The 23,100-nt window shown below is 48.0% G+C and overlaps 1 protein-coding gene across 1 annotated transcript in view; it reads left to right on the top strand.

Moving 5' to 3' along the window:
- Window positions 1-23,100, top strand: part of BEND5 (BEN domain containing 5) — a 48,650-nt gene that overhangs the window by 19,234 nt on the left and 6,316 nt on the right. Inside the window, exons 4-5 of the mRNA XM_040231212.1 lie at window positions 13,505-13,653; window positions 19,234-19,447. Of these exons, the coding sequence (XP_040087146.1) occupies window positions 13,505-13,653; window positions 19,234-19,447 (363 nt within the window). The remainder of the gene's footprint in view (window positions 1-13,504; window positions 13,654-19,233; window positions 19,448-23,100) is intronic.

The raw sequence follows: 23,100 nt of genomic DNA on the forward strand, positions 1-23,100 counted from the left end.
TGATCTAGGAGTGGCAGTGGGAGGGCAAGAGAGAACTGAGATTTTCAGAGAGAAAAAGTGTTTCCTGGTCTTTGGATGAATAATTTTTATTTTCATTGCTTTCTGTACACTACATCTTTTGTAAACCTCTTGATGGGGGACAAAGCAAACTTAAAATTTCTCCACGTCATTATTTTTATTCCCAGGGAAACTGCCTGTCTTATATCATCATGAACTTGGTTTAAACTCCAGAAGCCACTCCTAACCCTTGAGAGCATTTTGTATCAGTATATGCCTCTTCGGGCTTCCCGGGTGGCTCAGCGGTAAAGAATCTGCCTGCAACGTAGGAGATTCGGGTTCAGTCCCTGGGTCAGGAAAATCCCTTGGAGGAGGACATGGCAACCTACTGCAATATTCTTGCCTGAGAAATCCCATGGACAGAAGAGCCTGGTGGACTATAGTCCGTAGGGTTGGAAAGAGACACGACCAAAGTGACTGAGCCTGCACATGTGCGTGCACGTACACGTGCCTCTTTAGTCTTAAAACACTTAGATAAACTTGGCCCCAACTGGGGTTTCAGTGTCTTGATCATTCTAGGCACTCCCACCCCACAAGGCCTTGTGCCATCTTGAGGGCCAGTGGCTGGCTTTTCTCTGATCTGAGTCACCTTCTGATCAATGGATTGAACATAAGTCAGCTTAAGCCACAGGTATGCATAAAGCACCCACCACATGGGGTGCTCTGTGCTCCAGGGACCAGAAAAGTCACATCTGATCAAGCTGTCCCTGACCTGTGAAAGCTTAAGATCCGTTGATTAACAAAAGATAAATCCCCAAGAGTATAATAAAAGGCTGTCTACTCTAAGGGGAGTTTGTATGTTTTCATGGAGGTAGTCTGGTCTGGTTTAGTCCTTGGAACCAGGCAGGCCTGGATTCAAACCCAACTTCCCCACTTCCCAGTTCTGTGGCTTTGGGAACCTTCTTTCCTTGCTTTCTTCCCTCTTTTCTCCCACAAATATTTACTGGTCTCCACTGTGTGCCAGGCGTTTTGCTTAGTGAGGCTTCCCAGATGACACTAGTGGTAAAGAACCCATCTGCCAGTGCAGGAGACACAAGAGACACGGGTTCAGTCCCTGCATTGGGAAGATCCCCTGGAGCAGGGCCTGGCGACCCCCACTCCAGTATTCGTGCCTGGAGAATCCCATGTACAGAGGAGCCTGGTGGGCAACAGCCCATGGGGTCACAAAGAGTCGGCCACAACTGAAGTGACTTAGCAGCAGGTAAAGTTCAATACATTTAAGATACAGCCCTTGCCCTCTGCCCTTGAGGATCTTAAAGTTTGATGTGGGAGAGACAGCCACTGATTCAGTTAGTGCCAGTATAGGGACAGAAGCTCTGCTGTGAGACAGTGGAGGGGCACCTACTGAATTTGGGAGACTGGGGAAGAAAGGTTTCCTAAAGAAAGTGACTTCCAATCTGGAGCCTGATGAATGCATTTTTCTTACTCAGGCAGGAGTGAGTGAGTGGGAAGAGCGAGGTGCAATGTAGGCAGAGGGCACATCTTTGAACCTTGGTGTTCTTATCTGTAGAATGGAAATAATAACATCCCTTTTACAGCATAGGGATACACAGCATACTATCGGGTATTCTGTTGATGCTCTATTACCATAGGCACCTTTTCCCATACCCCTAGCGGGCATCAGACATGGTCTGATTTGGTTTTTAACTCGTCTTCCCTAACCAGTCAAGGCTGTATCACCTTGAACAGGTTTACCAACTTCTCTGCCTCTCAAGGTCTTATAGGAGAGAAAGGGGGCCGTAGACATATTTCTTCATTCAGTCAGTTCACATTGACCACGTGCTTTCTGAGCCTAGCAACTTGGGGAGACACAGAGAAGATTCAGACCTTGTAGGCTGGGGAGGGCACAGTGATGGAGGTAAGCATGTAAGCATGCAATTGAAATGCAGTGAATGTGGTTCTGGGGAAGCGGCTGACCTTTGAAGGTGGAACTCTCTCTGGATGAGTCTGGGAGAAAATTCTCTGCTGTAACAGCCCCTGTACAGTACACACCTCCAAGAAGCCAATAACAAGGTAGAGAAGAGCCAGGAAGGGACTGAGAGACTGTCTTTGAATCTCAGCAGTACATCCTGGTCGGGGGCTGATGTGTGGCCTGGGCTACACCCTCCTTGCTCCCTCCCCCCCTGGGGACTGGCTCAAGCAGTGCTCTTAGAGGCCCACCCTTGAGTATTTTCTCCTTTCCATGTTGCCAAGGGACCCATCTCAAGGATGCTGGATCATCCACAGGTTAGGGATACTCAATTTTAAAAAGAATAACTGCTGACTCCCCCAGGCATTTGGGCTCCTGCAAGCCATAGACAGGAGGGAGCAGAGAGCAGGAGCCTGAAGAGGACCTCTGATTGGTGAGAAGGTTCCGTAGCAGCCAGGAGCTGTGATGGTACACCTGGTGGAGGTTAGGGGCAGCAGCAAGATGGTGTAAGATGTTTCAGAGACTTCACTGGATGACTCATTTATTCATTTGTCTATTCATTCTTTCATTCATTCCACAAATAAACACAAGATATATTTAACAGAGAACAATTCTCTAGAACATGGAGTCAAGGAGTGGCAAATGAGCTTAGAGAGGATGTAGGCTATGGCCCTCATGTCGTAGATAAGGAAACAAGCCCAGAAGGTGTTACAGGTCTATTTCTAAGGGTCTCCTGACACCTGGTTCTGAGAGCCTCTCTCTGGCCCTTTGGCCACATGCTCTTGTACTTAAATGTCATTGACATGGGGGTGACCCCCAGCCTAATCCCCTAAAGAAAATCTCTCTGTAAAACAGAGCTTTCCTTTTGTATGATCTTAGCATAGGATGCAGCCCTCTCCAATGGAAAGGAACCTCATTCTCTAACTCTGAAAGTTTCTTCTCTCCCGGCCTCTGTGACAGTGTCAGAATTAAAAGGGGAAGCATGTGTAAAGAATACATCACTGTAACCAGCATATTGCAAGTGTTTACTAAATGCCAGTCTCTTTCTCCTTTCCTGTTTGTCTTCTCCCAAAGAAATAAATGCCAAGGACACGAAAAGCATGAAGATCTTCTAATTTATAAAATACAGATTTGTGTGTTCATTCATTCATTTATCCTTTCATTCATTTATCATTTTTTAAGGGTATCCTTTGTGCCAGGATTGTATTAGGTGCTAGAGATATAGGAAGACGGTCCCTTTTGAAAACATTCACGAGCCTAGGGGGTGAGAGTGATGTTTATTAAACCAGGGCTTGGCAGACTCAGAGAATTCCAGGGGTGTGAGGGGAAGCAGAGCAGTGAAAGCCAGTGACAAGGGTGAGCTCCCGTATAGGAAGAACTAAACTCTAGCATCTCTCTTGAGTTCCCCTCAGCCAGAGTCCTTGTTCTTAGAGGTCAGAGACCAAAGCTCAGGTGTTACCCTCAGCTTTTAGCACTCTAAGTACCTCTTACTAGATAAAATGGTTTTGGTGTGATTCTGGTACCGTGAGTTCAACTAAGGTTGGAAAAGGCTCAGTGAGGAATGAGAGGAGGAGACAGAGTCCTTGCCTCCAAGCTGCACACACAGCCCGAGGCGGAGCTCAGACTTGCGCTTGGGACAGAACATAGCAAGTGCTGGATCTGCAGGAAGGCGGCAGAGGATGGCTCTAGATTTTGTGTGCACTTTGTAGGGAAGGTAGGTGGAAATGGTGAATTCTGACCAGAAGAGGAGTAGACACTAAGGATAATAACAGTAATTCACATACACATGACACTTGACAGACTTCAGAGGCCGTGACATTTTTATCTCATTGGACTATTCCAGTAGCCTTATTGCAAGGCCAGGTAAGCATTGTCTCCTTCTGAGAGAGCAGAAGGCAAAAGAAGAGATAATGCCCCTGTTGGCCAGATCACAAGCTGGTTGAAACTTTTGAAGGAGAAAGCCATTGTGCCCTGCAAATCTGTCTTGGCTCTTTAGAGCTGGGTTTCTATCACCTCTGTTCCCCTCTGGGCTCGTGCCTTGTGTTCTGTCCAAAGTCCGTTAAAATACCAGCTTTGATCTTTAAAATCCTTTGCGGTTGAAAGCTGGAGTCTTTCAGCACAGGTCTCTGGTGGTGCCTTTGAAAAGCAGCGAATGTCAGCCAAATGCCTCCTGCTGGCTCTCCCCTGTACTGGAGGCAGCGTGGGCTTTGGCAGCAGATAGGTACTTGGGTTTGAATCTCAGCTTTCGAATTCTTTAACTGCGCAACTTGAAGCTAATAATTTAACCCTTCTCAGCCTCTCTTTTCTCCTCTGTAAAATGGATATCGTAATGCGTACTGCACACAGGCAGGAGAGCCTGGTCACTGAGTAGGAGGTCAGAAATACTGGAGTTTTGAACACTGGCTTTTCCGTATTCTGATTGTGTTAACTTGGGCAAGTTACTTAACTTCTTGGGCCTTAGTTCCTTCATCCATAAAGTAGAGTCAGTGACAATACCAGCCACTATGGTTCTTAAAAGGATTAAATGAGCAAAGGCATGTACAGACTTCTGCCCACGGGCTGGCACATAGTAAGTGCTCAGTGAGTCCAGCGTTAGTGATGTAGTAGCGTTTGAGTTCGTACATGAGATGTGTGTATGATGCTTGGTGCACCAAAGGCACTCACTGTCCTACAGCAGAGCACAGATGTGGTTGTCTTGGCTTGTCTTAATCTTCGGTCAATCCAGGTCTCTTAGCGTCTCCTGGGGATTGCTACTTTCCCTTGTAAGTCCTCAGAAATCATATTTGAATTGTCTGTTTTACAGCTATACCTGGACTTGATTTCAGGCTCACTGGTATATAGTGTATTGAATTCTCCCTCCACGCACTTTTCCAGGGCAGAATTCCATCTTCCTCTCTCCAATCCTCAAGCACTCCTTTGGGCCCCCTTGATTCTTCGATTTTCTCTTTGTCACAGCTCTCCTCCCAGGGCTTGTTCATCTCAGGGCTCTTTTCCATTTCCTTCAGCCTTCACTTCACTCTCACCAGTACACGGGAGTACTCACAAAAGTTGGGCTTTGAGAAAGGACTAAGAGGATAGGTGGGAGATAGCCCATCGGGTCAGGTTTTCATGTTCGCAGGACCCAGCAGGTCCACCACGTGCCGCTGCCTTGCTTACTGGTGGGCTGGGGCCCACACCACCATGCCCTGTGCGCCCTCACCCTGGGCTGCAGGAAAAGGAATAGCAATGAGAACTGTGTCTCCTAAAGATATGGGTCATCTTCCCCTTCGAAGGACTTTTTGCACTCTTGACGGGATCAGCATTAGCCACAGTTCACCCTAGGTTGTTTTAAGATCTGATTTCAGAGTAGCAGGACAGTCCAGGCCCCTCCTTCCTCTTTCTCCCTGGAGTTCACTCTTCTGGGGCACTGGGGAGGGGGCTGATCCTGCTTGGGGAGTGAGAATGTGCAGGAGTCACTGGGCTTCTCTCCGTTGCCAGAACAGGCAATGTGCTTCTCACTTAAAATAGGGCTTTGCCCATCGGTCATGGGCTTCAGTGTGGCTGTGTGGCAGGCTTGTTTTCTGCTGGCTTTGCCAGTCCAAGGAAACGGAGGTGGGAGAGTTCTCCTTCCAGGCAAGGGCTGGCCCCTGTGAACACCTGCTTTGGGCCAGATGCTAGCTGCTTTTCATAGAGAAAACCACCCCAGCAGTAGATAGGATCATCGGATGAGGAAGCGGGCCCAGAGAGAGGAAATGAATGTCTCAGACAACAGGAGAGACTGATAAAGATTTGGAGTTAGGAGAGAGGCTGGCTTATTCAGGAACCACAAGTCACCCCTGACCAAACTACACAGAGGAGAGGTAGGTAGGAGGGACAGCCAGGGCTACAAAGGCAGGTGAGAGCCCCTAGAACTGCCCAGCCCTTACACAGGTGGATGCAGGGGCTCCTCCCCTCGGAGGGACCTGTAGCCCATCAACCTCAGAGTTGCCCCTTTGGTCATGGGCTTCAGGGACAGAGGGACAGACTGGAGCTGCCCCTCAGCCCCCTCCCCACTGCCCCAGAAAAGTGAACTCTAGGGAGAAAGAGGAAGGAGGGCCCTGGACTGTCCTGCTACTCTGAAATCGGGTCTTAAAACCAAGCAAATCAACCAACCCACATTTAGCAAAGACGAATCCCGTTTAGTTCCTGCTCTAGAACAACTCATGGAGTGAAGGGGAGAGCCAGCAAGGCCAGAGTCATGGATTGACTTGTTTGGGAGTTGTCAGCACCACCATGAGGAAACTCCGCCTCCCTTAGCCCCTGCCCCCGGGTGCTCACTGTGCCCCACAGCAGCCCTTCGGGAGTCTGAGGGCAGCCTTGGTGCCTCCTACCCCACTCCTTCGTACCACAGCCCCTCAGTCTTGGCACCCAGCCAGTTCTGGTCCAGAACCAAAGGCCGTTTCGTGTGCACTCAGCACATGTGTGGGGGCCTTCAGCGCCTGTCTGGCAGGACAGACCCGTGCTGTTGTGCATATCCTTGCCATTTGGAACGCTGCCTGGGTCCAGACAGTTGGGGTGGGTGGATAGTGGCAGGACCACAGATGAAGAGCCAGCCCAGCATTGACCACCAGCTGGCAGAGGACGGGCTCAGAGCTCCTAAAGGTGAGATGAATGCTGGTGACTCACTTTCTCCCCACTGCACCCCCTCCTCAATTGTGGAGTTCTTCACAGACACCTAGGAAGGCAAAAGAAGGTCAGAGATGCAGTATGGGTCCCACAAGGTGGACATTACGTGAGAAGCCTGTGCAGCCTGAAAACCGCAGTTAGCTGAAGGTGTGTAGGGCTGTGGTAAGAGCAAGCCTTCAGAGTCTAGCAACCCTGAATTTTTTTTTTTTTTTTTACTTTCGGCAAATTACTAAGAATTAAGCACGTGTTTGATGAGTATTCATTGTATGCCAGGGACATTGCACTGGATGCTGGGATACGGCTGTGATCAGGACAGTGGCTGACCTCAGAGTTTCCATCCTAACCCGGAAGATAGTAAACAAATAACTTGATCCTGGGGTGTCAAGATTTAAAGAATTTTTTTAAATAGTTGTTTTGGTGTAAAATTGGTCTCCCTGGTGGCTCAGCAGTAAAGAATCTGCCTGCCAGTGCAGAAGACATGGATTCAGTCCCTGGGCTGGGAAGATCCCCTGGAGAAGGAAATGGCAACCGACTCCTGTATTCCTTCCTGGGAAATCCTATGGACAGAGGAGCCTGGCGGGCTACAGTCCATGGGATCGCAAAGAATCAGACACGACAGTGACTAAACAACAGCAACAGCAGCTAATACAGATGTTCAGTAGGTGTCAGTCACCTTTCCTTTACAGGGAGAAGCAAATATGTCCTTTGAAACAGGCCCCTACAGTTCTCGAATATGAGTAAATTACCTTGACCACCACGACTGGGGACCTGGGCCCCCTCCTGCCACGCCTGTCTTGCTGGGCTTCTGCTCCATAGAGGGGGCTCTCTGGGTCCATTCCAGCTCTGCTGCTCTAGAGTTTTGACTCCCCAAGGGACCAGCCCCACTGTGAGGTGGTAGGGGGCAGGCAAGAGCTGCAGGGGTCTTGCCCAATCCAGTCTTTAGGGCTGGAATGGCCTCTCCTGCCTCTGCCTAGCAAAGCCTACTCCAACCCTCACCCACAGAGAGCCCTCAGAAAACGGGGAGGGTCGGGGGAAGGACCCCAAGGAGCCGCTGCTGACAGTGATCCCATTGCCCTGCCTGACCATCCCGCCATCTTCCCTCGACCTTATCTCAAGTTCCAGGAGCTCACCTGTCCCTCAAGGCCTTCCAGGGTCCCTGAGCCCATGGTTATCTCTCTGCAAACCTGTGCAGATCATGCCGCTGCCCACATCCTGGTCCATCAGTGAGCCTCCATAATGTGCCACTTGCCTTCCCCATGTGACGATAACTACCCCACTCCAACCCGTGCGGCCAGCTCCAAGCCCCAGCCCAGAAGTTTGTGACTGTCCTTCTGAAGCCTTCCTAGTCTCCTCCAGGTGTGGCACCTCCTCCTCTGCTTGCATTCCCAAGTCTTTATCCTTACTCTTGCGGGATGGTATTAATGGTCTGTGGTCTGTCTCTTTCCACTACTGGACAGCACATCATTTGAAGCTACCTCGCTCAGGGCTGGCACTTGGTGGGTACCTAACAGACTCTCACTGAAGGAATGAGACCAGCTTTGTCCCTGCCCGCACTGAAAGCTCAACGGGGCTAAGAACCATATGCATAGCTGCAGCAACAGCGAGAGTGGCCGATACCTTCTGAGAGAGGAGATCCAGCTGCCCAGCTGTGGACCATCTCCCATCTCTTTCCAAGGCCTCTGTGTATCTCCTTCTTTGCTGTAGCTCTTCCCATGCTCAGCTCCTTTTCAACAAGTAGAATCATCTTTTTTTTTGACAAACCCAGTATGCCTCTGGGCCACCAAAGTAGGCATATGCTTTAAGGATTTTGATTTGATTTTTTGATTCACTTTATATTTAGGAAGAAACTAGAATTATACCAGTAGCAGAGAAAAGTCCTGTTCATTTGCAGGAATAAATGGAAGACTTTAATACTTTTCAAGAGAAAATCTAATATTATTAGCCTTTTTTGTTTCAACAGAAGTCAGAATTGATTTTTAGTGTCCAAACATACGTATTTTGAAGAAATGGGTGATTTTTAAACCTCCTGTCTGTGGACAGAGGAGTTGCAGCAAAGAGTCGGACATGACTGAACACGCAAATAGAACATAAGCGTCAACTTCTTAGAAAGATTTTCAGGGAGAATGGCGTTAGTCCAGTTAAGCCAGACAAGAAGAGAGAATGTTATAGTTTCATTTATCTGTGGTGCCAGCAAACATTTACCAAGCCCCTTACTGTGTGCCACGATTCCCATTTTATGGGAAAGGCCTCTGGGGCTTAAAAAGGTAAAGACCCAGGATAATAGACCCAGGATTTGCAGCAGGTTTTCTAGCTTTGAATCCAGTGTTTGTCCGACAGCTCACAGCTATTTGTATGCAGTATAATGAGAGTTTCACGTGCTATATTCTCAGCGTCTCCAGAATTGGGGCATGCTGTATTTGTCTCCGGGTCCCCAGTGCCTCTTCCAGGGCTCGATCTTGGTATGCAGTCAGGGATTGTGTGATGAATGGGCTCATGAATGACTGAATGAAAAGACAAGCGGTGTCTTTTATACTCTTTCAAAAGCTTTTTTTTTTTTAACCCAGCTGAGAGGTTTCTCTCTATGGAAGGTATATTTTATTTTCTCCAAAATAAACCTGAAGTGGATCAAAAGGCTTTTTTTTTTTTTGATTCCTACTCTTCCCACAAAGTGAAAAAAAGTTGCTTTGTTACTTAAAATATCTGCACCAGATCGTGCAGTGCCGTCTCTTAGCACAAGTGCTTATTATCGTGGCTAATTTGGTCACATGTGTTTGAAGGAGAACAATGCCTCAGAAATTTTTAAAAGCAAAACAGCAATCTGAAGCGTTTGTTGTAATGAGATGTAAATTGCCAGCATCATAGTGGAGCCGACTAAAATTTGCAGTGAAGTGTTTTTCTCCCCCTTTTAAATTAAAAGCACTAGAGGCCCTCCCTCCTCTCTGGGAAGAAACCACATGCTTTTTGTTCCTTTTCTTTCTGATTCTGTACTACTAAACACGCTGCTTTATTGACTGATTCATCCCTTCATTCATCTGCCATTTTCTGAGCCGGTGTCTGAGCCTCCATTGTGCGCCTGCCTCGCTCTCTGGAGGCTATTGGCACTCCCCATTTCGCAGGTAGGGAAGCTGAGGCACAGAGAGGTGATGGAGATGTGTCTAAGGATTCACACCCGGGTCTCCTGACGAACCGCTTCCAGGAAGAGCCTTTGGTTGGTCTGTCCTCCTTGCTGAGACACCAGGTCCTTCTGTATACAATGCCAGAGGGGGCAGTGGCAGAGAGCAGTGCTAATCCCTGGCAGCCGTCAGGTATTAAATGTGCTGATCAGGGATGTTAGGAAATAAGAGTTCCTTGAGAGCTTGGAAGCAGGAAGATCCCATTACAATAGGCTCAGCATTTGACGAAACAACTCTGTTGGTCCTTGAGCAAGCTGGCAGAGGGGAGCCTAGTGTGGGTGTATGTGCCGTGAGAGCCTAAGCACCTGCTCTGGGCCAGGCTCGTGCCACGGACTTGGGGCAAAAGAAGACCGGCGGGGCCCTGATTCCCAGGGATTAGCAGTGACTAACTTGAGCGCCCAAATATGACCCCTGCGTGAGGCGGGGGTGGGGGTGGGGAGCCACCATTTACTGAGCACCCACGCCATGCCAGAGTCTGTGTGAATCATTACATATATGAGGCTAACTCCTTTACCCTGCAGCCTGGCTGAGTCACTGTTGTCATTCCTCCTTTCAGGATGAGGCAACAAGAGTCAGAAGGGTTAAGTACTTATTGATGTGTAAAATTACCTGTTGACAATTGAATTGGCACCAAGCACTGTGCTGAGCCCTGGTCTCTAATATAAAAAGACACAGTCTCCATCTGCCCTAAGGCTTACAGTCTAGTGGGGGTGGCAGAGAGAGAAATAGATGAGTGCAGCTAACTATTACCAGGGGAGGAGGGAGACCCAAGGACCTGGCTAGGCAGGCCACTAGGGAGCAGAGTCCGCCTTAGAAGAGAGGACCAGTGAGGGTGGAGCCAGAGAGGTGACCCTTTGCTCTCAGCTCCTGCTCTTTATGTGTCGCTGTGTAGCCATCAGAACTGTCCGTTCCCCTGGCTAGATGTTTCCAGTTTCCATTTTACAGCCCTAACTTCTACTTCCTGGGCTGCAAAAAGGTCACAGGTATTTGAGAACAAATACCTATAAACATCCCATTCACCTCAGGCACTTCCATTCAGCAGCAGGGCTTTATTTCAGAATCTGTGCCTCAGCCCATTTATGTCTCTTTCTTGCCCACAACTCACTCTCTCCTCTCATGTTATGAAGAATTTACTGAGAGCCTGAATGGTGCCAGACTTGCCCTAGGTGCCAAGATTACAAAGAGAGTAAAACTTTACCCTTGAGGAGCTTCACAGTTTGATGTGAACAGCAGACAGATTGGTAGATGATTCCAAATATAATTTGCTGGAAGTATTTACGATGTAGAGACCCTGTACCTGGTAGTGATCAGAGCAAGGCCTCACGAAGGAGACACCTAAGCTCTGTTCTGCAGTCTGAGCAGAGACTCGACAGGCAGATGAGACAGCATTCAAGGCCAAAACAGTGGCACGTCCAGAGGCTCAGACACTTGGGACAGCACAGCACCTGAGGGACAGCATCTGGGGAGAACAGGAACTGAGCGCCAGAGATCAAGAAGAAGCTGGCTATATTCAGGGTCTTAAGGAGGCTATGGTACACAACTTAATTTTGAGGGTAGTGGGAGCCTAAGCCGGGAAAGATTTGGTTGTGAGTAGATTTCTTTGGCAGCTGTTGTGGAGATAAATGGACGAGAACTAGACTGAAGTCAGAGCTGAGTTGGGTTCGTTCTCTTGTCCACCATCTTCTTCTCACAGAAGGAAAAGGAGGCTTTAGAGGAGGGACACTGTCTTTTCCTAAGATGACCTGTGCTCCATTGGCTGCATGGCCCCATTCCTTTATCTTGCTGCTGCATGTCAGAGCAGGAAGAGGCCTCAGGAGCCAACTCAGCCATGCCCTTTGGGGAAAGCCAAAGTACTTGCTTCTTCCCTGACCTAAGAAAAGATCAGATGCTCCACTTGAGTTTGCTTATATCTCAGAAATACAACCGAGATCTCATACAAAGAGAGGAGAAACTATGGCATCTGCTTCTGAAACTTTAGAGTTATTCATTCATTCTTGCCATTCTTTTGTTCATTTAGCAAACAGTCAGAGAACACCTCCTCATGCCAGGGGCTGGGGACAAAGAAAAGAAAGCCTTAGGCCCAGCTCTTGAGTAGGTCATGCAAAATTGGGAGATGCTCCTAGAATGGTGACGATGCTATCAGTCCCTCATTCTGACAGCTTGTGCATCGACAATTCACTCGCCTGTGATCACACAATTAAAATATAGCCAAACTAGGAATAAGACCTAAACTCGGTCTCCCAAGATGAGTCCTGTTTTTCAGTGAGCTCTGCGCTGCTCCCCAGCCTCGCTGCATTCAGCTTTGTGCCTTCACACTTCATTGAGCTGCTCAGGTGCCCTTAGTGGTAAAGAACTCGCCTGCCAATGCAGGAGACTAGAGACGTGGGTTTGATCCCTGGGTCAGGAAGATCCCCTGGAGGAGGGCATGGCAACCCACTCCAGTATTCTTGCCAGGAGAACCCCATGGACAGAGGAGTCCAGTGGACTCGAGGGTCCATAGGGTCGCACAGAGTCAGACACGACTGCAGTGACTGAGCACACACTCACGCGCTGAGCACGCATGCACCTGTGTTGTTGGAGACTTCCGAGATCTGTCTTGCAGCTACCAGCAACTCAGAAAGGGTTTTATCGGTCTAGGAAGCCCTATCGTGAGGAATTTTTGTAACAAAATCACCAATACCTTCCTCACTACCAGCCAAAGCCAAGGGTATGGCCATTTAGCACAGTAAATTGCAGCCAGGTTGTTGGTGAGGGCTTTGGCACACAAACAGCTCCGTACCAAGCGGCCCACATGGTAAGAATAAGGGAAGCCTGGATCAAGAAACTTACTGGTGACTTAAGTTACGTGCGCAGTCCTGGGGACCGGCTTTGGCAGTAGCTAAATTTCTGATCCCAGTTAACTCCTGAAATACTTGCATAGGGAGAATTTCCAGGATGCCAAAACTCTCCGTTGGCCTTTGGATTTGCTCGCCTATAAAAGTTAATCAAGTTATCCGGCCTTACCCTGTTTTTCTGCCCTTTGGTAATCAAGACACAACAGGTGATTTGAAAAATAGTCCATCATTTTAAAAAGCTAATGGAGGAAAAAAAAGTCCTCCTTAGAAACCACCACCACTTATCTCCTGCCTTTTACTGTTTAAACCGTACATAATTTGTGTTGATTGCATTAAAATAAAAATCAGGATAGCTGCCGGTTCAGGCAATCAGAGGCTTAATCTGTATTGTACTTTAATTTCTTGGTTGAAATGCGTCTGTCTAGATACTAGGTCTTGGGCGGGGCAGGCCTTTGCATTTCTCCCCCTGCTTTCCTATCTTCTGCTGTGGCCTGTTTCACGTAGGCTGCAGGGATGGGGTTTTGGCAAATACACACTTTGCATACTGCAGTCATTGCTACGCTGTCTCCACCCCAGTCTTAAAAGGACCTCTTTCCCCTGCAGGAAGTTGAATCCCTTGCATTTTCATTCAGACAGTGACACCCTAGAAGACTGCTTCTCATTCATGTTTAATTAGAATCTAGTCCATTCTTGTCTGCCACCTTTTCCCCTGTGATGTTCATACCTCATATTATTTTCAAGCTGGGGTTTAATTGTAGTCCAATGGACAAAAATAAGCCAGCATATTTTTGTGTGTGTGCCACTATGTGCTGACAGATGCCTAGTTAAAATATTTGCCTTTGATTTTCCTTGGAGTTCTAGACAGATCTCTTTTCTTAACTGCCTAGGTCCCGCCATTGACTTGGAAAAAGTAAAGTCAGAATGTCTCGAGCCCGAGCCGGAGTTACGGAGCACTTTCAGTGAGGAAGCAAATACGTCGTCCTATTACCCCGCTCCTGCACCTGTCATGGACAAGTATATCCTAGACAATGGCAAGGTAGTGTCTCAAGCTCACTCTCCATTCCCTGCAAGTGTGGGCTAGTCAGCGCGAAGGTGGAGGGTATGGTGGGAGCTTCCCGAGATACAGCGACCGCTTGGCCTTCAGGCCTAGCCCTGTGACTGCTTCCAGAATCCATGTGCTATAATCAGTGGAGCTTTATTAGGACTTTTTCTCTTCTTCTTTTTTTTTTTTTTTTTTTGGTAAATACTGGGCCAAAGCAACTGTAAAACTAAACTAACATTTAAAAATAGCTTATTAGTGAGAAAGATAATTTAAAATGATAATCTGATGAAACCAGATGTATAAAATGTATAAGGTGATCTCGAGATGAGATATCTGATTTACAGATATGGCTGTGACTGAGTAGTTATTCATTCATTGTTTGCAAAGTACCTGTGTGTTGTTAAGTCCTACCCTAACCCTAAATGCCGGGGATACAGAGGTGAATGGGACATGCTCCTTACCCCTAAGCTGCTTTCAAGTTGTACATTCAGCTTGGTTAGCCCACAGTCCTAGGACCACATACAACTCCTCAGATTTTTTTGGAAGACTCTTGAAAAAAAACTTATGAAAGAAAACTTAAGCACTATTAGTAGTTATATTAGTGCAGGGTAAAAAGTAATGGAATAGCCTTTGGAAGTCTTAAAATCACATATATGACATAGCAGCAGGGCAAGGAGAAGACTTCTAATATTCTTCCTACATCCAAATGAATTCATCTTGGAGGAAGTATACTGGCTCTCTTTGTCTAGGCCCTGGTCATATTCAGTTTTACTATAATAGTCTTTGCCACCAAGGCATGCGTTATAGACATCACCTCTCCTTCTCCCCAGAGACTCATCTGTGTCAGTCTGTTTTTCTTGCCTTATGCTTCAAAAGGTCTCTGTTTATCCAGTATCATTCCCCAGTAGGTTGATGAGAAAGGAAAGGTTGTTTTATTTGGGTTTCTCCAGATACATCCCTGCAGCTGGCCAGGCTGAGCCAAAGCAAGCATTGTCAAGCCAAGGAAATGACACTTGTTGGTCTTCCGGGCTCCCTTGGATATGCTGCCCTCCTCTTTCTATCCACGTGCCCTCGACTCCCTCAGAGCACTTCCTCCCCTGCAGAGGCAGAACAGATGGGTCAAACCACAGGCCTGTTCTGCCCTGCCTTGCTGCAGCCTACAGGCTTTAAGAATCTGCTTTGCAGGGAAGAGGTGGCATGACAGAGTGGAAGCAGGCAGCCTGGAGCCTGAGTGTAAGCTTAACTTTTTGTCCTACCTGTGTGACTCCGAGTGGGGGCTTCCCTTCTCTGGGCCTCAGCATCTCTAGCTGTGCCAGGTAGGATCGAATTAATGCTCTCCGAAGTCATTAAAAATGACTTAAACTGTGTATCTAACTTTGGTGAACCTTCAGCAGTTAGAGATGAAGAAAAGACTTTTCAGTCTTTGTTAATTTCTTTTAGGCACAACCACATATGGAATGACTACAGACTTTTTCTTAAAGTAGCTTCTAAGAGAAATCTATTTCTCTCTTGTTTTAAAGACTGGTGGACAGTTTCTGGGCATTATGAGGGTCTCTTTTGAAAGGATCATTTTCCCTCTAGGAAATTGTGTCTCTCAAATGTCATTTGATTTTTTCATACTCAAGCTGCACAACCTATCTTGAAAGTGCCAAGTTTGTTTTATCATTGATTATGGCCAATATGTTGCTATAAAACTAACTGGCTTTTGTTTCCACCAATTTATAGTCAAAGGAATTGATTAAGGGAGGGGAAGGAAGCAGACATCCTGGAAATGCTCAGCAGCTTGCTTAGAACAGCAATCCCCCACATCCCAGAAGTAGTCATTATTATTCTTGGCTCTGCTGTCGTTTCAGACCCTTGCTTCTTTCTGCCTCGATCTCTGTGATGCACAGAGCATGGGAATGAGATCCGTTTCCTAGTAGGAAGCTAGTTTTGTCCTCCAAAACATTTCACAAAGGCATTTGATCAAGTCCCATCCTTCCAGATGCCATATTTTTAATGACCTCCCTTGAAAGCGTTAAGGCTAACATTTCAGTCCAATAGTGAACTGTGGTTTATGTGAATAAGGGTTTGCCATAAGAGTTACTTTCTCATTTGGCTCAAGCGCATCTCTTTTCTTTGTCTTAAGATATTTCATTTCAAAAACTCATTGAATCGTAAAGCTTCAAAGACCATCAAAGTTTAAATAGTATAATTTATATACGGGATGGATGGGGAAATACATCCAGAAGGGGGCTCGTCTACAGCTGTACACCAGAACAGAGGCAGGCAAGAGCTGGAGGCCAGGTCACCTGGCTCTCAGGCTGGTGCTCTTTCCAGGCTGTTCTGCCGCATCCTTGAAAGCGGGGCATTGCTCTAGGAGACCCTGAGCTCTGTTGACCTCAGGAACCCTTGTCCCAAATGCCCCAGCCTGTTCCTGTGATCAGTCTTACCCAGGGCTTTTTCTTTCTGTGTGCGTAGCTGGCCTTGTACTCGAGTGCATGTCAGAAAATATTTTCTTCTTCAAGGAACAGCAGCTCATCTGAACTGAAAGCCAGTGCCATTAAGACATATTAAATATGTGCATCAGTTTCTTACAGCTTTGTGTTCAGACTAGTCTGAGCCACTTTGTAGAGGACGAAAGAGGCAAAGCCTGGACCTCTCCTCATGGAGATAGACTGCAAAGGTAGTGAGGGCTCTTAGTAAGTTAGAAATTCAGAGCGGATAGAACTTAGCCCAAGAGTAGTGACGGAGGTTTTCTTTCATTGGGGGCTGAGGTTTTCTTTCATTGGGGGCTGGGGTTTAAAAGCTTATTAGGCTAAGGAGATGTAAGGGAAGGCTTTTATCCCTGGGTGGGGGAGAGGCATGAACAGAGACATAGATAGGGGAAAGAAGGCAGCAAAAGTAACAGTTTCAGGTTTGCGCTACCCTCCTGATACTGTCTGCATGTTATCTCATTTATCTTCAAAACAGCTCTTTATTCAGGTGGTGATCTGTCTCTGGTACAGCTGAGGAAGGAAAGGCTCAGAGAGGTAGAGTGACTAGCCCAAGATATCCAGCTGGTAGGTAGAAGGGCTCGGATTCACAGAGAGAGGAGACTCTAGAGCCTGTCCTTTTTCTGTCACCAGACACTGGACGTAGGAGAAAATGAGTGAGTTTAGGGACATTGTTGAGTGGTAGACATGCTATGCTTAATAGGTTGAATGGAAACAGGATTCTAGAGGACCTTTAAAACCAACTGAGGACGTTGCATTTGATGTGACAGAAAACAGGGGTCCATTCAAGATTCCAGAGGGTTAACATAAAAACACAGTTGAAAGACTGCGGAAGTCATCTAGTCAAAGAAGGAAAGCTGTGTTTTAGGGAATTGATCTGGCAGTGTTTACAGCGTGGGTTGGTCGGGGCAGGGACTGGGGACAGGAAGGCCAGCCCGTGGCTTTTCTCCAGGTTTCCCTGACTGCAGTGTGACCCACAGTGGGTGCTGGCCAGCAAAGTGGCCGGGCAGGTGCAGAGGAGGCTCAGGAGGAAAGCCAGGTGAACATAAATCTGCTGTGTCTCCACCACGTCGGCACCACCATGACACCAGCAGCAGCAGGAGGCCAAGAGAGTATGGGCTGCAGGGTCATGCGGCTTTAGAGTTGGACCTTGATTCCAAAATTTTCTGATAGTATGTCTTGGGAAAACTTATTAGTCCTTCTGAATCTCTGTCCCTGTCTGTAAATATTTCTACCTGTTTCCATCTCTTAAGGTCATTATGTTTATAATTAAGAGTGGAATACCTAGTTCATAATGGGTACTCAAAGAAATATTAGTGTCCCCTTTCTCTTGTAGAAGAACATTGACCAAGATGACTACCACTTCTCTTTAAAGAACAACAAATTGAAAGGTTGTAGGAAAACAAGGCTTGAATAGAAAAGAGCAAAGATCTTTGGAAAATCGAAGTTGCCCTCCATCTCCAAGGGTTTCTGTTTCAGTGTTTAATCTAATTTGCATCCCTTGTTTTCTTCTGTCTCAAGAAGCTTGCATGGGTAGCCACAGAGAGTCCTCCAGGGAGGTGACTTGGGGTCCAACAGGGAGCAGGAGGGAGCTAGTCGCCAGCAGGCCTGATCTGGTACACAGACTGCCCACCTGCAGTTCAGGCTGCAGAGAAAAGGCCAGACTCGACCTCGAGTAGATGTTGTCCAGCGGCCCCAGGCCAACACATCCCACTCAAGGGCTGCTTATCTTCTGAACTGTGTGAGCAGAGTTGCAGCACTGAGGTTTGCAGCACAGGGAGGTCAGGTGGATCTGGTTACCTGATATGATGCCTGCAGAGGTCTGAATGGTCCTTTGAGCAAAAGGAAGTGAAGTTGGGTGTGGCAATGTTAGATTGTTTACCTGCTGACATTCGTGGGTGGGCTATGTTGCTCTATTTTTTCTTGTTCATGGTCTGAAAATCGCAGTAATTGGTGAAGGAAGAAGCGTTGCTGGTTGACCTGTCTCCCCATCTATCTGTGCATGCCCACTGTGCTTTCCAAGTCGATCTTCAGTAGAGAGCTCTTCAGATATCTCTGAACCCTGAGTCCTGCGAGTCTGCCGTCAGTCTGGGTGTGTGTATGCTGTCTCTCAGACCAGGACTCTCCCAGGGTATCTCCTGACCATGCTTGGTCCACGACTGATGGTCTCTGAAGACAAGGACCTTGGCAGGGACTTTCCAGTCCCCTCAGAAAATTTAACTCATCAGCGGCTGCCTCTCCCACTGTCCCCACAGAGGCCACGTCCACCCTCCATGGACTCGGTAGAAATGCAGCATGAATGGCAAGGTCAAAGTCAGAACTTCATTTTTAAATGATTAACATCAGCAAATGGTTTTTAAGTTGTTAAAAGAGCCAGAAAGGAAAAGGAAATCTCAAAGCTCCTTGCTAGATTATTCTGGGACATCTGCGTTTATGGACTCTACTCTGAAACTTTGAGCGCTTCCCTTATAAGGAGCAGAAGGTTGTGTTTTGTTCTGTGTGCCGTCAGAATCAGACCAGGGACACAGTGGTTGTGTTTAATTTGTTAAAATCATAGGTTTTCTGAGCCAGAAGGAACTTAGCTGAAATGTAACTCTCCCTGCTCAGCTCCCGAAAACTGAAGCCAGAGACAGGCAGAGCATGCATACACACTCCGCTAGTGGCAGGACCTGGGCAGTCTCCCTCCCCACTCCAGCGGCTGTGGCTGCCACACCCCGCTGTACCCTGGAGTCACCTAGAGAGCCCCACCCGGACAACATAAATCCACTCTGCAACTTCATAGTTGAGCGACTTTTCAAAAGTGGCTGCACCTCTCCCAACCTGGTTTTTCTACCTGAAATGAAAATAGTGTCCCAACACCTTCCTTCCAGGGTTGCTGTGAAGATCTGAGAGAGTAAATATAAAGCAATAGCATAAGGCCTGGCACATTACAGGTGTTCAGTAAATGCGTGTGATTATTTCCCTGAAAGAAAGGTGGTTAGTATTTATGGAGCAGATCTCTTGTAGATGTGCAGCAGTGTCGTTTAAAGGACAGGAAAAGCTTCCCGCCACCATCCTGTCCAACTAAACAGGTGCTCGCTTGCGTTCTTCTCCCTTTCAGGTCCATCTGGGAAGCGGGATTTGGGTTGATGAGGAGAAATGGCACCAGCTGCAAGTCACCCAAGGAGATTCCAAGTACACAAAGAACTTGGCAGTCATGATTTGGGGAACAGATGTTCTGAAGAACAGAAGCGTCACAGGAGTTGCCACAAAAAAAAAGAAAGATGCAGTCCCTAAGCCACCCCTCTCGCCCCACAAACTAAGCATCGTCAGAGGTGAGTCCTGCACTGGAGACGCAGGGACTGAGGTCCTGCCCTCAACTCTGTCAGGAACGCACGGGGCACATTTCAGTTCAGCACACCTGCTGAAGCCTCCCTGTGCCAGGCCCTGGCCTGGGCACAGGAACACAGGAGCAGACACGGACCTGGTGCTGGGCAAGCTCACATGTAACAGGGCAGATGGGCTCCAGACACAAGTGCAGTTCAGGGAGCTCACATGCTAGAGGCCCAGAAGGGGGCTCTCAGGAGGGCAGGAGACCCCTAGCTGGAAAGTCAGGGAGGGTCCCTGGGAAGTGGGTCACTGAAGCGGGCCTTGAAGGGTCCACCAGGCCTGGGGATGCATATGTTTAAAGAGAGGTACTCGGGGCAAAGGTGCAGGATTGGGAAAGGAGGCTGCTGTGTAGAGCATGTGAAGGTCAAGGCTAGGACACCAGCTCCTGGGGGTCCTAGCATCATGCCTGGAGCACTTAGTAAGATGACGACCAGCCGACGGTTGCCAGACTGAGCTTCTTTTCTGCGGTTTGGGAGGGTTTGGCGGGACTCCCTGTCTCTCTGCCTGTTTGTTTCCCCAAAGGTAGGGCTCTAACCTGGACTCTCCTTTTCCTTCCCTCGTGCCTTCCTTTCTCCTCTTTCTTTCCTCTTCCTTCTTTCTCTCTTCTGTCTCTCCCACCTGTTCTCCATCTGTTCACTGAGCTCTTATTCTTTACCAGACTCTACTGTGTATGGAGGACTTAGAAAGGGCTAAGACACAGTCTCCATCTGCAAGGAGCTCAGAGTCTCGTGCGGAAGGTGAACACAGAAAAGCTAGTTACAGTACAGACAATGCAGATTACAGAGACAGCAAAGTACATGGGAGCAGAGAGAGTATAATAATCGTTCATTATTCTGAGCACTTAGGATATTTCAGGTCCATATTAACTCATTTAATCTTCATAACACATAACTCTCCCTTCTGTTGGCTGCTAATATCATCCCTGTTATTAATGTGGAAACTAGACACAGAGATGTTAAGTAACTTGCCCAGATCACACAGTTTTAAGACTAAAGCCAGGAGTCCTAGCCAGGAGGGCTGGCTTCAGAAGCTGTACTCCTAACCACTCGTCTCTTAAGTGTCTAGCTGCCAGGTTTTGATGAAGAAAGTAAGACTCAACCAGTCAGCATGTGCATTTAGAACAGGCCTTGTACCAGGTTGTAGAGCAGGCAACAAATATGTCCACAAACAAATCAGATAATTTCAGGTATTGATGAAAGGCTGTGATATATATCTGAGTGAGACAGTAGCTATGTCAGCTGGGGTGGGTGGAGAAGACCTGTTCGAAGAGTTGATTTCGAGCTGGGAATTGGATGTGGAGGAGGCAGTCCTATATGATTCTGAGGGGGTGTGAAAGAGGCAGAATAAATAACAGGTTCAAAGGCTAGGATGCTCAAGGGGTGAAGAAGCCCCAGCCAGCTGCAGAGTCATGAGTTCAGGGAGACTGAGGCCAGAGTGGTGGGAGGGGCGAGGGATGATCTTGGGCTGTAAAGGCCACGGTGAATAGCTTAACTTATTCTTCTTGCAGGAAAAAGATAATACGGAGTCTTTGGTGGGAGGGACTGAATGGGAGGCCAGTTGGGAGGCTGGTGCAGTGGTGCCATAGACTGAGGTCAGAGCAGTGGAGACAGAGAAAAATGGCCAGTTGTAGGGTGTATTTTAGAGGTCCAGATTTCAAGACAGATTAGCTGACCAACTTTCAGAGCCTGGATTGAAACCCACCTGGCTGACTCTGATCTGGGGTTTGTTCTAAAGCTCGGCTGCCTCCCTGGATGGCTGATTCATGGTTAATTGATTTAGGCAGACACTTATTTTTAGACAAGCAGAGGTAACCTGTAGTCTGCCCACTGTCTGAAATGATGGAGCCTAATTTAGGAGGTCATCCTGAGAAAGAGTCCTTCCTGGGGACACAGCCCTGCCTCCCCAAGGGGTGGCCGACCTCTGATTCTGTTACGCTTGTTGGAATGTGACTCAGCAGGTCCCAGGTGCCTCCCAGTGACCGGCTATCACTGTCACGCCGTGGTATAAAGTCATCTGCCATGTGTCTGCCTCAGATGTTAGTGTGACCGTGTGAAACTCACCTCCCTGTCCTCCGTGCCTCACACAGGGCCTGACACGCTGGTAGCTCAGTCAGTGAGGGCTGAAGAAACACCATGCTGAGACCTGCAAGCCATCCCCTGATCGACTCTTCACATGGTTTCTTGTGAACCACTTTCCCTCCCTGTCCAGTGCCCTCAGCTGAAAACTTACCTCTCAGATGGTTAAGAGGGCTGCCTGACTGATAGCTTGGGTCATCGTTACTCCTGAGTTGTGAAAACAAGTTTCCATTCTTTGCTGAGCTGCGCCATAGGACTGGCATGACTTCGTGATGGTCATATCATTGAAGTTCATGATCGTTCAGTGCTTTTCAACTTTCAGGCCCCTCCCGACTGCTCCCAGTGCGAGGCGATGGAAAGCGGAAATTGGAAAGGAATATCAAAAGCTTGGGGTTGAGCCGCAGCTCTGCCTTGCCTTAACTCTGAGCTGCCCCTAGTTCTGCTTACTTTTGTTTCCCCAGGCCCCATGCAGTGCTCATACCAAGTAGGCGCTCGATGTGTCCACATGTAAGGGCAGGATCATAGCCCTTGCCCCGGCTGCCCAGTGGACCCAGAGACATTTTGTATGTGCTTTGGACCCCATTCACATGATGTTCTTTGTAGCTGATTTGGTCCCCATTACTAAGGGACAATCTAGAAGAAAACACCTTAGCCATATGCCTTGAGGCCATTACAGACTTACTGTCTTCAGCCCACAGGCCACGCCCTCCAAGTTTCCCTCACTCATCCACTCCTCAATTTTCCAAACCCTCTTTAAAGCTTCTCTACTTTTCCCATGAGAGTCCACACCTCTGTTTTCAAAAGATGGCCTTGTCTCCTCCTTCACAGAGAAAAGAAAAAGACATCCCACAGCTTCGATCCACCATATCTACAAGCTTACCTGGACTCCCCCGAGTTCTATGCCTCATGTCCAGAAGAAGAGTTTCCTTGTCTTATTGGGGCTGGTCATTCTCTCTTTCTAAGTTTCAGCCCACCTACCTTCCCAAGCACGTTATTCCTTCCACTCTGTTGGTTCCTTCCCAGTGCCATTTAAATATGCTTTCTTCACTCATTTCTTACAGAAGCAAGTGAAACACTCCCTAGGGGCCACCCGCATCACCCAGCTGCTGCCATGTCTTCCTCTTCACATCCGGGTTTCCTGAAAGAGTGTCAACACTCACTGCCCGTGTGCACTAGCAGTGCCCCTGCCGTCTCGTCTGGATTCCACTCCAGCCCTCTGCTTAGTCTGTCCTTGTCAAGCTTCCCTCCGGCTCCTCTTCACTCCTCCAGGGCAGGACTCCACCTCCTCCCCAGCCTATGTGACTGCCCCTCCTTTACTGAGAAACCCATCCTGCCCACTCAGGTCTCCTCCTGCCTGTGGCTTCTCATCCCCTCTGTGGGCTCCTCTCCCCTCCCCTCTCCTCTGTCTCCAGCCCTCCTCCCTCTCCCTCTACAAAGCTGCCCTCTGCTGCTCTCTCTCCTCTTGGTTCCCATTGCCCCCAGCGTGCACAGGGCCCAGAGTTGAAATCCACACTCATCGTCTT

The sequence above is a fragment of the Oryx dammah genome, unplaced genomic scaffold (assembly GCF_014754425.2).
Source record: "Oryx dammah isolate SB20612 unplaced genomic scaffold, SCBI_Odam_1.1 HiC_scaffold_28, whole genome shotgun sequence".
Classification (NCBI taxonomy): Eukaryota; Metazoa; Chordata; class Mammalia; order Artiodactyla; family Bovidae; genus Oryx; species Oryx dammah.